This window comes from Passer domesticus, chromosome 23, assembly GCF_036417665.1.
Source record: "Passer domesticus isolate bPasDom1 chromosome 23, bPasDom1.hap1, whole genome shotgun sequence".
NCBI classification, from domain to species: domain Eukaryota; kingdom Metazoa; phylum Chordata; class Aves; order Passeriformes; family Passeridae; genus Passer; species Passer domesticus.
This window is the reverse complement of record NC_087496.1, coordinates 5321877-5338386: the sequence shown is the minus strand read 5'-3', so window position 1 is coordinate 5338386 and position 16510 is coordinate 5321877. Positions and strand designations below refer to the sequence as shown.

General features: G+C 47.6%; 1 protein-coding gene across 1 annotated transcript in view; it reads left to right on the top strand.

Annotated features, from left to right (window-relative positions):
* The window catches only part of GRIK4 (glutamate ionotropic receptor kainate type subunit 4), a 190203-nt gene that overhangs the window by 53933 nt on the left and 119760 nt on the right, over positions 1 to 16510 (top strand). Inside the window, exon 2 of the mRNA XM_064397624.1 lies at positions 11380 to 11511. Within this exon, the coding sequence (XP_064253694.1) occupies positions 11430 to 11511 (82 nt within the window). The 5' untranslated portion in view covers positions 11380 to 11429. The remainder of the gene's footprint in view (positions 1 to 11379; positions 11512 to 16510) is intronic.

The following is a 16510-nucleotide window of genomic DNA, read 5'->3' as shown; positions in this document are numbered from 1 at the left end:
CCTCCTGAAGTGTCTGTGAGATTTATCCCGTGTTTGGCTCTTCAAACACTGGCTCTGTTTGAATCACAGGTCACAAAATGGTTTGGGTTGCAAGGGACTTCAAAGCTCATCTCATTCCAGCCCCCTGGCATGCTGGGCCAGGTTGGCAGAATCAATGCTGGAGGTTTTTGTGCCTGTTTTTGGGGTGTATTCAGGGTGTTTTTTATGGCACTGCAAGCCCCGTTAGCACTTTTGGGGATCTCCACTCACCTGTAGTGTCGAAAAGCTGGGATCTCCTCCAGGAGTGGCTCTGTCTAAGCTCTCCTTAGGAAAAAAAAGGAGAAATGGTGAATAACTCAGGCAGAACCACGGGGGAAATGTGGAGCTGCCCTGGAATTGTGTCTGTGAAGTGGCCAGAAGTTGGAGAAACAAAGGATAAAGCAGGCAGAAAGGAGTTTATCTGCAGGCTTATGAAACTTGAGTGGTGCTTGGTTCCAAAGCACTTCTTGCATCACCAGGCAAGCTGCTCTGAGCCCAAATTTCCCGTTATGCAAAAGGTTCCCCAAGCCTTAAATAAACCCATGAAAGGCCATGAGACAGGGAGTGAGAAACTGAGAGGTGCCAGAGCCAAGGCTGTGGAGACAAGTCATGTCTGTGAGTGGATTTTCTGTGCTGTTGTGGTGCTGAGGGGAGAAGCTGAGCAGGTTCTTGCCAAGGATGAGTGTGAGGATTTGTCTGGTCTCCTGCCCAGCAGCGACAGGCAGGAGAGGAAATTTCCTTTTGTCAGCCAACACCGCTGTCCTTTCCCCATCCCTGCTCTGGGGATGCTCCTCCTGCTGAGCCAGGGGATCTCTGTTGGATTAAAATCCCATTCCCTCAGGCTCCATCCCCACCAGGGAGGGAAGTCAGCAAATAATACCCAAAAAACCCCTGAGTGCTCCACTTGTCTGGCTGGCATTTCCCCTAGAGCCAGAGTTCCCCTATTTTATATGGGATTTGATGTGTGGTTACAACAAGCAGAGGAAAAATGCCAGGGCTGCCCATTCTCCTCCATCCCTCTGGGTTTTGGGTGTTTCATCTCAGCAACACAGGAGCACTGCACCCCTAATTGCTGCTTTTTGCTGTTAATTAATCAAACCCGTGGTTTTCTGGCCTGAAATCTTGGTTCTTTTTGTTTTTTTCTTTTTCCTTCTTGTCACTTTCGCTACAAGCAGGATTAAAAGCTTCTCTCATGCAAAATAATGCCTTTAATTGCAACTTCACATACAAGTTTGGACTTTGATTCTGCCTTCCTGTGCAAGACTATTTATTGCTGCTTTATTCTTTTGCATCTGGTGGTTGTGTGCAGCTGCACCGTTGCACCAGCATCTCCCAGCTCCTGTATTTTCCTTGTATCCCATTAATTTTGCAAGGTTTCCTTGCTCCCTTGCCCCCGTGCCTATCACCCCTGTGTTTTCTTGTGCCTGTTCTCAGCTTGGCATCTGTCCTGGTTCCCACCTCCCTCCCTGTGCATATGCTCCCTGTCATCCACGTGCAATGGATGCAATCCTCACTCCATTAAAACACACAAATTCCACCTTCAGCCATTCACAAACTGCCTCCTCCTCTCCTCAAACCCCAGCCTTTTAGAGCTTGCATGGATCAAAATGTTCTGTGGGTGATAGATAGGAGATTAATCTATTTGTTTCACTTACAGTTCTGGCAGCAATAAAAAGAAGCAAACCCGAATTTTTGGCCATAAACCACTTGAAGGTTGATTTGGTAGAGGCTGCTTTGTTTTCCTTTCTTCTCCCTCTTGAATCTGCCAGGGCCTCTAAGTTAAATAAATAGATTAATCTTCTTTCTCTAGCCCAGAGATCAGGTTGATGCATTTAAGAGCTTTCTCTCCCTCTAGACTCCTGAGATGTTCACAGATCCAATTCATATTTTAGAACTTCCTTCATGTGTAAAGAGCCTTGTTGGTGCAGCAGCAATTCTTCACTAACAGCAAATAGGCCTCCGTGCTCCTTGGGTTTCTTTTCTTCTGAGAGAGCTGAAAATTTTCCATCAAAGCATTTTTTTTTCCTAAAAGGAGATTTTTTTTCTTTTTCCCTTTTTAAAATTTTTTTAAAATTTTTTTTGTGGAAAAAGCAGCCTTTGGAGAGGTGGGGTGAACCACCTCAAGGTTTCCTTCAAAAGGGAAATTTGCTGTTTTGTGTGTTGAAGGTTGGATCACCATGAGCCATATGGCTGAGAGCAGGCTCCCAAAAGTGTCTCCACTTAGCAGAACAAAAGTGTGGCACAACTGGGAAAGTTCTGGCTTTCGAGGAGGGGAAAAAATGGGTTTTTGATCAGCTCTGTTTGCTGTGCTCAGAGGTGATGCAGGGAAACCTCAAGCAAGGGGTGTTTTGAGGCAGTTCCTTCTGAATTCTGCCCTTGAAATGTAATAAAATGGGGGTCCTGAGTGGGTCCTTCATACACTTCGTGCACTCCCAGCATGTTTTTGTAAGAGACAGGCAAGAAGGTTGGAAGAATTAAAGGTTTGGTGCCAGTGGGTTCTTGGATCTTGCACTGCCCAGGGAAAGATATTTTGCTAAAATTTGTAAAGCTGTGGACATTTTCTCCTATCCCAGGTTGCTCCAAGCCCTGTCCAGCCTGGTCTTGGACACTTCCAGGGATCCAGGTGCAACCCTGGAACATCCATTGGAAAAAGCCACAGTTGTTTGTTCCCTATTGGAACAAAACCCAGACTCCAAAACTCAATTTTTATCCATTTCTCAGTGCAAGACCTTTGCTGTTTTAAAGCCTTTTTCCTGGTTAAGCTTTTGATGAATCCAAGGCTCTGGCTGTGCTCATTTATTCAGGTTTCTTTGCAAGCAGACTTGTTGAGCAGCTCAGATTCTGCTCACCTCAGAGCGTCCCCAGGCCACCTCAGCTGGAGAGATCAGTTTGCATTTCCCTCTCCAAAAATCCCCTCCTGTACTGCTGTCTGCACTGCAAACTCTGCTCCGTCCCTCACCAGAGGTGCTTTAATGGAAGTGAAAGCCTGCAGAGTGGGCAGGAGTCTTCTGCTGAATTAATGTGGCATAAAATGTGTCAGGAGAGCCACTTTAAATCAGAGAGAAACAGCTGTACACAGAGGGGTTTGTGCCTGCCAGGGGTGGGGAGGCAAACAAAGCTTCTCTTCCTTTTTTAGAGATGATTTTTCACCTGCCCAGAATCTTTATCCAAGGTAAACAACCCTCAGCGTTGTGTTTTGTGCTCTGAATGGTCAAGAATTGAGGTGCTGGCCAAGGATTGGGGTGCTGGTCAAAAACTGGGGTTCTGGTCAAGGATTGGGGTGCTGGTCAAGGATGGAGGCTCTCGTCAAGGATTGGGGTGCTGGCCAGGGATTGAGATGCTGGTCAAGAATCAAGATTCTGGTCAAAGATCAAAATTCTGGTCAAGAATCAAGGTTCTGGTCAAGAATCGAGGTTCTGGTCAAGGATTGGGGTGCTGGTCATTGGACCAGAGGAGCAGAGCTGCTGTGGCCACCTCTGACCCTGTTTAATGACACCTCCCTGTCCTTCCCAGCTGGGAGAAACCCTTCCCTCCCTCCTCCCACCTGCAGCCTCTCCTCTTCCCCCAGCCTGGTGGTGATTTTTCCTCTCAGATAACAGCTCCAAGCCAATTAGGAGTGTCTCACACAGTCCTCGCCGTGGGAGACCACGGTGCTTTTAACTGCTATTGTTTGTTAATAAAAATAAATCGTGGGCACCAGAGGAGGGAGGGAATCCCACATGGGCTCGGTTTTCTCTTTTCCTGGTGGTTTTTTCAACCAGCGGATGGTCACGGCCAGGGAGGTTTTGACAGATGATGTGGGCAGGGATGTGCAGGGGTGTTTGCTCCTCTGTGCAAGGTGCAAATCACTGCTCAGCAGCTTCCCAGCGAGGGGGCCGAGGCACAGGCACAACTGGGGCCGTGCTGCTGCCAGGAGCAGGAGTTTTTGGCACAGGGATAGGGCAGCTGCAGCAGGAGCATCCCCTGAGGCTGGGGGAGCTCATCCAGCACAGCGAGACTTTGAGAAAAACAGGGAGGAGTTGGGGTGGGAGAAGTTGGAAGGGCTGATGTGAGAAGGAGAGGATCATTTCAGGCACGAAAGCACAGCCCAGGCTGGAGGATGTAGGGCCTCACCCCTCCTGTGCTGTTGGTGACACAGATTTTGTACAAACAGAGGCTCAGGTGGCTCTCCCAAGGAGGGTTACCCCAATCAACCCCACAATTTGGTGAAAAGCGGAATTCACTCCTTAGAATTTCTAAACACTTGCAATCACTAACAACATGCATAAGCTAAAACATAAATGCAAAAGCCAATATTATCCGGTCATTTCTCACAATTTCAAATATTGGGGTATTTTACTCCCAGTGCTCTGTGCATCCATCATGTTGAGTGTTTCCTCAGCAGGCACAGGATTCTTTTTGTGGAAGGCTTTAGAGGAGGGCAGGAAGGGCACAACTGCTGCATCTCTGCTCTGCCTAAATCCCCCAGCTCAAACCCACTCCCAGAATCAAGTGAGCTGCCCCAGCAAATGAGTTTTAATGCTGTAATGGGACTTTTGTGAGCCTGGCTGAGGGGGCAGGTGGGGTTTCACACTCATAATTCACTCCTGTGTGCCAGCAGAGTTCTCAAGTATTGACCCAGCCTGGGAGGGCTGATGGGCCGTGTGATAAAGCTGTGGAGGAGAGGAGAATTGAATAAAGATGTCCTGTGACTGAAGTCTCCTTGTGTTCACAGGTCCGGGGTTGATAATGCTGGGGGAAATCTGGCTCTGAGATAGCCCAGCTTGTGTGAGGAATTAGGATGGGCACACGCTGCTTTTATCTCTAAGCTGTGATAGGAAATTTGATCAGGCTTTGCTAATTCTGGGGAGGATTGAGAAGGGTGAGATGAGAGGACTCAAGGCTGGGGAGAGAGAAAGTTAAAGAAAATAATCCACAGCAACGAGAAATGTCAGCAATACATTCGTCCTTCTGCTTCACTGCCTCCAGAATTCTTTTCTCCTTGAAGTTTTCTTGCTTCTTTTTCTGGAAGTCACGAAGGGTGGAGGGGGGAAAAAAAAAAGAGAAGAGAGAGATGAAAGAACACAGCTAGGGGAATGAAAATTTAAAAAAAATCCATTTAATGTATCAGCTGAGCAGGTGTTTATCACTAATATCACCTTCCCCGGGCTGTCACCTGCCCTGGTGTCACCTGGCTGCTCTCTGGAGAGGTGAGATGTGATGGGGAGCCCAAGGTTCCTTTCATCCCCTGACACCTGGGGAAGGGAGATACCACAGCTCTGTCTCTCAGCCGGGCTAAATCCATCCCTGGCACTGGTGTGAGGACAAAGAGAGGGGTGGCTGCAAGCAAAGCAGCCTCTTTAATGCTGATGAAATCTAAAAAACGAGACGTGGTTTTTATAGGAACATAGAAATTGCCAGACTGGAACCGAGCTCTGCTTCTTGTTGTTAAGTATCCTTTTTAAGCACTGGCTGCTTCCAGAGGCTCTGAGAGGAGCCTTGCCCCGAGGGCTGATTCTTCCAGCCCTCAAAAATAGGGAATTCACCAGCTCCTTGCAGCGTGAAGGGTTTACACCCCATCCAAACATTAATTTGTATTTTTTTTCCCCCTTCAAATGTAGCATTGTAATTCCAGCCATTCATTCTCTTTATAGATGCCATCCTTCCCTCAGCCTCACAGAGGTTTTTTTGACTGAGATGATACCTCATGGTAATGATTTACCCGTGCTAATTATGCATTTTTTTGCCGAGCGAAACATATTGGTGGTGGCTTTAAATGGAACAGTTTTTCAGTTTAATTGAACTTACATCTTTGTGGCCTCGGGGCATGCTGTCAGTGGAGCTCTCCGCTCCCCCTGAGACACTTTTTGGAGCTCAGCATCAGCCACTTGTTGAGATGTTTTTCAGGTTTTTCAGGTTCTTCCCTTCTTGCCTGTTCCATTTAAACCCCAGCCTGTCTGCAGAAGAAGCTTGACACAAGGCAAGAGCTCTCTTTGCCTGTCCAAAGAATGAAAAAGCCCCGTTAAGTTGTTTGTTGATATTTCCCGACAGCTTTTCCCCCAATTCCTTGCTGCTCTGCAGCTGTTAAATTTGTTGTCTCAGCTGTGAGGATTACTCCAGCTTTGCTCGAGCTGCTTTTTCTCACCATTCATCAAGCTTCTGGTGAGGCAGGGAGAGATCCATCAACACCAAAGCCCCCTCCAAACTCCTGCTTGGGTGAAAAAAAACCCAGGAAAAAAATCTGCCTGGAGAAGGTGGGATTTGCTGCCAGGTTTTTCCAGGGTGTTTGTGGTTTCTCAGCTTGCAGGAGAAGGCGTGCAGGGGGGTTTGCAGTGTGGGGTTGCATGGGGATAAAAGCAAACACGTTGGGGTTTTTGGGAAGCCTGGGCCTGGCACTGCTCTCCAGGGCAGCTGGAGATGCTGAGCCCTCTGTGGCTCCTGCTGGGGACAGATGTGGCAGGAACAGGTTTATTGTCAAAGACGTTTTTTAGTTGGGGAACAACATGATTTTAGAAGATTGAACAATTGCTTTATTAAGCTATAATATATTACACTAATACTATACTAGAAAAGATACTAAAGAAAAACTTGTGAACCTTACTAGACAGCCACGACAGCTTTGACCTAATTGGTCAATCAATCAATCAATCAATCAAAACAACTATTACTGGTGTCCAATTAACAGATCTCTTTCGGTGGTGAACAATCTCCATAACACATTCCACGTGTGCCAAACAGCAGGAGCAGCAAATAGAGATAAGAATTTCTTTCTCTTCTGTCTCTGAGTTTTCTCTTCTTTTTTTGAGCTTTCTCACTGCCTTCCCCAGGAGAAATCCTGGGAGAGGGAATTATGTCTCCCTCTGTTCAGAGAGTGTGAATGCCACACAGGTTCTGCAGGGTGGGGGCGTTTTTGGAGGTGGGAGAAAAGTTGATGCCCCATCCCTGAAAGTGCCCAAAGCCAGGTTGGACAGGGCTTGGAGAAACCTGGGGTGGTGGGAGATGTCCCAGCCCATGGCAGATGCTTTTTAAGATCCCTTCCAAGCCAAACCACTCCATAATTCCATGAAATAACAGCAGGTTCCTCGAGTGTCCTTGTCAGGCTGTGCAGAGGGAATGAGCACAGAGGTGCCTGCTTTTCAGGGATGTCTTTATCTCTGTGGCAGCTCCAGCAGAGGAGTTTTGGGGTGTTTTCTTTTAGTGATTTAACATTTTGTTCTGCCTTTTGGCTTTTTGCTCTACTGTCTAAGAATTTTTTTCTGCAGAAATCTCCAAATAGCAGGAGGCTGTGGTGATAGCAGTGAAGAAGAGCACCAGCTCATCCAGTCATTAAAAATGTATCAGTGGTTTCAGAAGCAACTTGCTCCCTCTCGGAGGCAAATCGTCCATAATTCTGCTTGGTATTTAGAGACTTTTATCTCCAGAGAGAACACAAAACTCCCCAGTATAGCCCTGATTTATTTTATTCTCTTGACTTTCCAGAGCTGAAAGATGAAAAAAAAAAATTAAAAAAAGGGGCTTAGCAGGAAAAGAATTCTGTATTTTTGCTGCACGCAGGGGTCAGCTCGTGATCCAGCAGCAGCTTCTCACAAGGCACCTCCCACCCTGAAGGACCCAGGGAACTCTTTCCCAGCCATCCCACTCTTTTTTGGGGGGGAGCAGATTGGGAATGCTCCACAGACAGCTGTCCATCAACCCAGCCTGCTGTCAGAGCAGGAGAGAGGAGCCACTCAAGCTGTGAACGCACAGCTCCTGACATGTTCTCGCTGGAAACTTCAGCAGGGGAAGTTGGTTTGATTTATTTTCAGCCAGCTGAAGATGAGTCTGGGATAAGTCATCTTCACATGCACGAGAATTAGTGAGGCAAGCTGCTAAAGAGCTTTGTCTCCTCGGGGTTTTCTTGGCTTTGTGAGGTTTTAATGAAGGAAAGTTGTCCTCCTCTCCTCTCTGAGTGGAATTTGGGGCTGCACAGGAGTGGATGCCCCAGCTGTAGCCACAATTCACCAGTGCACCTGGGTGGAACTCCTGTTTCACAGCATCTCCTGGGGAAATGAGGGACAGACGGATGCACCTTGCAGCTGGAAGGCAGCCTGGCAGGATGACAAGCTGAGCAAGGCAAAATTAATGTACAGGGAGGGTGTTTGAACTGTGCTCACCACCCTTTCATGCCTGAATTTAGGGAGGAGGCAGCAAGTGGGGGCTGGGAGGTGCAGAGGGCTGTGAGGACTGAAACTCCTCTTCGTTCATTTGAGACTAACTTTGATGCTGGGCTAGGAGGAAAATCCTCTCTCCCTTTCCCTCCTGATCCTAAATCTGGGATCCCAGCATTGTGCAGGAGGGGAGGTGGGGAGTGTTCCCCTCCCCAGGTATTTTGCCATCACCTCCAGCAGCCAGCCGCTCCGTGGGCAGGGCTTGTGGGCTCCTGTGTTTTCTGCTGTTTGGCGGCCCCCGAGGTGCATTCCCATTGCTGACAGCTGTTCCCTGGGCCCGTGCTCCAAGCCCAAGCCCTCCTGAGGGGTGAGGTGGAGCAGCATCCCCCTGTGCTCCATGTCCCAGGTAATTACAGCCCCGCCGCTGCCGGAGCTGAGCTCAGCGGGTGCCCTGGATTTACTGCTCAGCCTGGCTGATAACTCCGAGCTGCTGATGCACAGGCAGCTGCTGCTTGCCTGGGAATCTCCTCCTCAGCCTCTCCAGCAGGCTGCAAACAGGAGGAGTAACCATGGGTCTGTCCCTCAGAGCAGGGAGTCACAGGAGCTTTTCCCTTTTCCCACAAGATTGGTTGCCCCTTGTGAATTTTGTCTTTGCAGAGTCTGAAATGAGAACCCCTCCTTTCAGCCTGGTGGTTCACAGGATTATTGAGGTTGGAAAAGCCCTCCCAGACCATGGAGTCCAAGCTGTGCCCCATCCCCACCTTGTCCCCAGCCCAGAGCCCTGAGGGCCACCTCCAGTGGTTCCTGGGACACCTCCAGGGATGGGCACTCCAAACCTCCCTGGGCAGCCCCTGCCAATGTTTAACAACCCTTTCCATGGGGAAATTCCTGCTGAGCTCCCTTGGCACAGCTTGAGGCTATTCCCTCTCTTCCTGTCCCTGTCCCTGGGATAAGTTTCCAAATCCCCTTGGCTGTCCCCTCCTGTCAGGAGCTGTGCAGAGCCACAAGGTTCCCCTGAGCCTCCTTTTCTCCAGCTGAGCCCCTTCCCAGCTCCCTCAGCTGCTCCTGGTGTTCCAGACCCTTCCCCAGATCCTCTTCTGTCCCTGATCACTCTCCAACCCCTCCATGTCCTTCCTTGAAGTGATTCCATAGAGCTTTGGCAGGGAATGATGAGGAAGGAAACTGCAGCAACCTCCTCGAATTTCAGGCAGGCTTTCCCCTCCCATTTGGCTGGAATTTGAGGGGTTTTACCCCCTTTTCCCTGCCCTGCTCCTGGTCTGACATTCCCTACAAGAAGTTTTAGTTGAGCCGTGGCTGTTCATCACCAAGGTGTTTTGCTTTTTTCAAAATCTCAAATTTGGTTTTCTCAAAAATCTCAAACTGGCGAACCAAAACCACTACGAAAGGAAAGCACACTGGGGGTAGCAGTACAAGAAGCAGGACCTAAAATGACCTAAAAAAAGGAGGAAAACAGGACTGTGAGTGTTGGGGAGCAGCTTCAGAGCCAGAACTGAGCACGAGGGAGCTCTTTGGGTGGCAAACCTCAAGCTGTCCTGCTGTCTGTGGGATGGGATGGGGAAGGGATGTCTGTGTGTGTTCCAGGAGCTCCAGCTCCACATTCCAGGCTGGGAGTGCATCTGACACGACCCTGCTGTTTTGTCAATATCTTGGGAAGTTTGGAAATAGCTGCTTCAAAGTGCTCCAATGATACGTTGCTCTGCAATCTGTCTCTGCCGCTGCCAGCGCTTCTAAGTAACCAATTTCCCATGTGTTTAACCTTTTAGGGCTTCTCTTCCCCAGGAATTACTCTGCAACTCCCACTGAAAGGAAGAGAAAGAAAAAAAAATAGGAGAAAATTGCTATTTGCCCTTCACAGAGGTGGCTCACGATTTTTCAGGTGGTTTTTGGGGAGTTTCTAGCTTTTAAAAATGGGTTGAGAGCGCTGAAATTGGGATGTTCTTCCCATGTCTGACTGACAGCTGAGCATGAGATCCCTCAATTTTCTGGAACTGGGATGCAGGAGGTGGTGAGGAATAATCCAGGAAAGAATTAGACTCCAGGGAGTGGAGATGTCCCAGGGCTCCCTGGATTTTTATTTCTGTGGCCCTGTCTCTGCATTTCCCCTCTGAAAGGGGATGGTCCCTGTGGAGAGCGCTGAGATAAGCTGGAGGAAGTCTTAAATGTAATCTAAAAATAGATTAATTGGAAAATTGCAAGCAAAAGGCTGCGTCTTGCTCAGACAAAACTCCTGGTAGCTTCAAAGGCAGATTAAAGACTTTGCCTGTGTCAGGACTTGGTATTTGGCCCAAGAAGGAGACAAATGGAAGAGGTTGAGAATGTTTGCCAGCAGAAGAGAGAAGGGAGAGATAAGGTAACAGATGAAACACTCAAAGTCAGCATTTAAGGACATTGCTGCCTGTGGAGATAATTTTATCAACTCCAGAGACAACAGTTTTTTGGCTTTTTTTTTTCTATGAAGTAAAATCTGCCCTTTATGAAGCTGTTTAAAATGGTATTTGTTACAAATTTGATTAGCTGTGCTGCAGGAGCCTGCTGTGGGACAGCCAGTGCCAATATCTGTGCTGATGATGAGTTTGTGGATTTTTCACCTCCTGCCCTTCATTTTGGTGGTGTTCTGACTTTGGAACTTGGAACTCTGCGTGGTTGGGTGGTGTGACAAAAAAAGAGGACAAAAAAAAAGATGCTCTTGGTCTTGTGCTGGACCCTGTTGTTCCTGAAAGGGAGGGAAGGAGGTGACTGGAGCTGTGGCAAGGAATTGGTTTCTAGTTTGGTGAAGCCCAAGTGACTTTTCCTCCTAAACCCTTCCCTCAAATCACGTTTTGCTATGAAAATGTTTTGTCCCATCCTAAAATCAGAAGCCAGTATTATATAATGAGTTGCAGGCTGCTCTGAGTGGAGAGAGAAAGGGGGGGTGGGTGAGAATAGAAGTCAGAGATGTGACTCAATATTGATTTCCACTTGTTTTTGTTGAAACGCTAAAAATGCCAAGATGAAATATTTGGATTTTTCCTCGTGTTCCTTCCCTTTTTTTAATTTTTAAAATTTTTTTCTTGCACGGAGCTCTCTGCCCAGTTGGATTCCAAATCTTGAATAATTCATGGTCTGTAAATAGCTTCCTCCTCCTCGGGTAAATAGAGCTTTTGTCTCCGAGGCTGAGTGGTGCTGCTGGGGGGGAGCAGAGGGGCTCACGGCCGTGTTTGGTGTCTCCCTGCAGAGTTATGTCATGCCCAGACCACCGCAGGGCTCCATGAGGATTTATGGAAGATGCTCCGTGTCTTGGCGCCTCTGGTGCTCCTTCTGCTGTGGCTGATGAGGATCTGGGCCAGCCCCCATTCCCTGAGGATTGGTGAGTGCTCGCCTGGCTTGGGGCTGGGTGGTTTATTCTTATTTTCTTATTAGGAACTCCTGCTATGGAGTTGAATATTATAAACCTATTTAGAAATTAATAAAGCCCAAGAATATCTGACTGTAGTAAGGTTGGCAACACCTTACTATATACATATATGTTTATATAATATAAATATATAATAGAATATATAATATATAAATATATATTTATATATATAATATAAATATATATATTTTATAAAAATATATTTTTCTATTATATATATTATAGAAATATACAATATAATATATGTTATATTTAATATAAATATTTTTATGCTTATACATACAACTATGTTCACACAAACAAGATCAAAAGTAGATCTACAATTTACTGTGAAACGTTAATATTAAAAAAATCTACAAAGTCTTTGGTAGATTTTACCAGTCAGATGCTGGAAGTTGTGGCAGTATCACCAAGTTCACAGAGACAACACTGGCTTTTACCTCTAAAACTTGGTGTATTAGCAGAACTTGACCATTAGAAGAAGGCAAAATTTGGTGTATTAGCAGAACTTGACCACTAGAAGAAGAAAAATTTGGTGTATTAGCAGAACTTGACCATTGGAAGAAGACTGGTATTTTTTAATCCATATTCAGTGTCTTTCCACCAGTCCTTACAACTGTACTTCCTCTGATGAGAAGATCAGAGAGAAAAAGACGTGGAGAACTCTGAGATTTTACAGATTAAAAACTAGTGGGGAAATGACTCAATGTAAAATGAAAATGTTTTCCCAGTGATGCTCTGGAGGGATTCTTGGAATCCTCCCTGCCTGGTGGGGCTGACAGGTGGGGCTGACACTGAGTGAAAGTTCTCCTGCATGGTCACTCTGAGCTCCTCCCTGCACTTTGGGGATGTTCTGTCTCTGGTTTGTAAATTAAATGCAGTTTGTGGTGAGCTGACACACTTGCTGAGCTCCTCCTTGTGTTTTGGAAATGTTCTCTCCTTCCTTTTGTAAATGAAATGGAGTTTATGGTGAGTGGAGATGCTGAGGTCCTCCCTGCACTTTGGGAATGTTCTTCAGTTTGTAAATGAAATGCAGTTTGTGCTGAGCTGACACACTTGCTGAGCTCCTCCCTGCCTTTTGGGAATGTTGTCTCCCTCCTTTTGTAAATGAAATGCAGTTTGTGGTGAGTTTACACATTGAGTTCCTCACTGCGTTTTGGGAATGTTCTCTCCTTCCTCTTGTCAATGAAATTAGTTTATGGTGAGCTGACAGACTTGCTGAAGCTTCTCCCTGCATTTTGGAAACGTTCTCACTTCCCTTTTGTAAATGAAATTAGTTTATGGTGAGTTGACAGTGTTGCTGAAGTCCCTCCATGCATTTTGGGCATGTTGTCTCTTCCTCTTGTAAATGAAATTAATTTGTGATGAGTTGACACAGTTGCTGAGCTCCTCCCTGCATTTTGGGAGTGTTCTCTCCTTCCTTTTTATCAATGAAATGGAGTTTATGGTGAGTGGACACTCTGAGCTCCTCTCTGCACTTTGGGAATGTTCTGTCTCTAGTTTGTAAATGAAATACAGTTTATGGTGAGCTGCCACACTTGCTGAAGCTCCTCCCTGCCTTTTGGGGATGTTGTCTCTTCCTCTTGTAAATGAAATGCAGTTTATGGTGAATTTCTGTATTGGCGTTGGTTTTCATGGTGTTGATGTTGCCCTTCCTGTGTGAATTCAAAGCCGCCCCTCAAAGAGCCACTGAGCTAAAATCACCCCTGCCATGCTCTACCCCTCTCCTAAACTCCACATAAAATTAAATATTTCTCTCACAAATATATTTGCCCTCCATCACTGAGCAAGGGGGAGCAGACCCCAGCCTGCCCCCAGCTCAAGGGTGCCACAAGAGCTGTGCAAACCCCAAAATTCCCATTTGCAGGAAGCCCCAGGAGTCCAGGCCCCTTTGGGCTGTGCCAAGAAGCACTCAGGGAGAGGCACCATCACTTCCCCTGGCTGCCCATGTGGATTAGGGAACAGAAATCCATCCAGAACCCTCGTAATGGAGCTCACCTCCCAGAACTGACACTTGGCTGTGTTGTTTGGAAAGGAAATGCTTCCCTGGCTGCTCCCCCTGCAGCCTCGGGCTGCCTTTATTAACCATTTGTTGCAGATAAGCAGCCAATCCATTCCTGTCCCCATTTGCAACTTTCACAGGTGACACACTTGAAGTAAAATTACCTCTCCCCTCCGCTGGTGGAGCATGAGGCAGCTCAGGAAATATGGGGAGGGAGGGTGTGGGCTGGCAGGAGCCTGGGAAGGGCGGCTGGGTGTTTTATGTCCCTGGAATCCCTGATTCATGTGGAGCACTCCCTGCACGCTCCCAGCCCTGCTGCCTGCATTTCACCTTGATGGGCACATCCTCCACTCGAGCCAGCAGGCAGGGATGGGGATGGAGAGTGAATTATCAGGATGCTGAAGGTGAAAATCCTTCATTTTGCTTCGTGTCCCATCTTTCTGGGGAGCACTGTGGGATTTTTGGGAGCATGGAAAAAAAAAAGGGAGATCTTTCAGCAGCACAGAGCTGCAAACCTGGGGTCAGTTTGCTTCCCACCTCCCCAGAGTGAAAGGTCAAAGTGTTTGAGATCCTGAACCATTGAAAGAAAATCCTTCATTTTTATTTGTCTCCAATCTTTTTTGGGAGCACTGTGGGGTTTTTGGGAGTGAGGAAGAAAAGGAGACCTCCTCTGACAGCACAGAGCTGCAAACCTCGGGTCAGTTTGCTTCCCACCTCCCCAGAGTGAGAGGTGAAGGTGTTTGAGAGCTGGGACTGTGATTTTCAGCTTTTAAGGACTGGAAACTCAAATCTGTGCAGCAGCTTCCAGGTGGGAATGGCAGCTGCCTTCAGCTTGCTTTGGTGTGGGGGGTTTGATGAGTGTTGTTCCTTCAAGCCACAGTTTCATTTTTACGGCGCCTCCAACAAAAAAGTTAATAAAAATAAAGTGCAGAATAAAAAGAGGGAGAAAAATATGACCAGCAGCCCTGAAATCATTCCCAAATGCATGCTTTTGGCAAGGCAGGGAGATATGGTATCTAGCAACATAAATCAATGCTCTGCATAGGGAAGGAAAAACAGGCCAGCAAGAACATTTAAATATTCAAAGAAAATGCGAGCAGAGGTTTAAAACAATCCTGGAAACCATCTGATAAGGGGCTGCTGAAATGCACAGGGATGTGCTCAGTAATGGGAGGTGAGCTGGGCAGTGTCAGGGTGGGTTCTTCACCAGGAAAAAGAGATTATTCCCTGCAGCTCCTGCCTTCCAGGCAGAAGGGAGCTCGGTGGTGCTGAGTCAGGGACACTTGGCTTGGGAACCGAGCCCTGAGCTTCCCTGCTGCTGCTTTTTTGGGGTTTGGGGTGGATCTTGGCCCTGGCAGCTCTCAGTGGAGTGGAGAGGCAGCAGATTGCTTCATCTCTGAGTGAGTTTGTGCTGGCCTGGACAGGACCACAGCGAGTGTTGCATTGCAGTGAGCTGGAGAGGCATCATCTGTGCAAGGAATTGAGCAGAATGTGGGCTACAGGGTCACCTTCCCCGTGCCTTTGGCTGCAGAGGAGCAGCCCGGAGGCTCCTGAACGCTCTATTTCTCTCCTTGATACACAGAGAGGAAAAGCCATCAGTGCAGACTTGTTCTTTCAGCCTTACATTGTTTGTTCTCTTCTGATGTAGCCCTGGAGAAACTCTACTTGTTCCTGCTTTTCTGGAGACCTTGGTGGGGAAATCCAGGTGTAAAAAAGCTGTATTTGGAATGGTGATGTTTTACTGAGGATGTCTTTTGTCAGTCAGCTCCCTGCTCTGTCTGGGTGAATTATTATCTCTGTGGACCTCAAAAGCTGGGTCTGATCAGGGAGGGAAGGAGCAGGCAGGGATGGGAGTGTTCTCAACAGCTTTAAGAACTCTCAAAGGGAAGGAATTGCCTCCAGGCAGCCTGGAGCCCTTGGAAGAACCAGTGCAAGGCCTCCCAAAATATCCTGGGAGTTCTTGCACAGGTTGTGTTGCATCCAGCCACCCCAAAACCCAAAAATCATCAGCTCCCTCTTTCCCTCCAGGGCAGCATCTCCCCTGGCCCTGCTTTCCTGCAGCACACATCGTGTGTGGGAGCAGTTCTGGGTTTGTTTTTTGCCTGTTCACTCATGCTGAAGGAGGTGTCAGGAAATTTGCCTGAGTTATTTACTGGGTTATTTACTCGGCCTCGCTGAGCAGAGCGTGGGGGCCCTAAATTGGCATTTTCTGGCTTGATTCATTGGGTGTGATAAAGAAGCTCATTTAAAATTCATACCCCAGCCAAAATTGTAGTTTATCCATGGAATTGCCCTCACCAGGAGCAGGATCAGGAGCCCTGACAGAGGATTTGCTGACAAACTCCTTGTGAGGCCACCTGAGCCTTTCAGGATTGTCTCTGCCTGTCAAAATCCCTTCCCTGCCTCTGTCTCCCAGCTCTGCAAACTTCACACAACAACTCCAGCATTTAAGGGTGTTTTTTTTGGGTGAAACTTGATGTTTTCCTGCCCCACACCCACGGACTGGGCACCCACCTCTGGCTCAGCTGTCACTGCTGTCCGAGTGCTTTGTGGTTCCATCCAGAGAAGCAATTTGTGCTCCAAGTGCTCATGAACCCCAGCCTGATGCTGGGGTGTCACTGGCACTGTCACTCTGGGCAGTTTGTCCATGTTTCTAGGCATGATTCCAAAATTCTGGAGTGCCTGAAGGGCTGTGAATCTCCCGTGTCTGCTCTGGTTTCTGATTCTGGAACTAGAATCACAGGATCTTGGAGTGGTTTAGGTTGGTTTAAAGATCCAGTTCTACCCCCTTCCCACTATCCCAGGCTGTTCCAAGACCCAGCCTGGCCTTGGGCACTTCCAGGGATCCAGGGGCAGCCACAGCTGCTCTGGGCACCCTGTGCCAGGGCCTGCCCACCCTCACAGGGAAGGATTTCCTCCCAATATCCCATCTAAACCTACTCTTTTTGA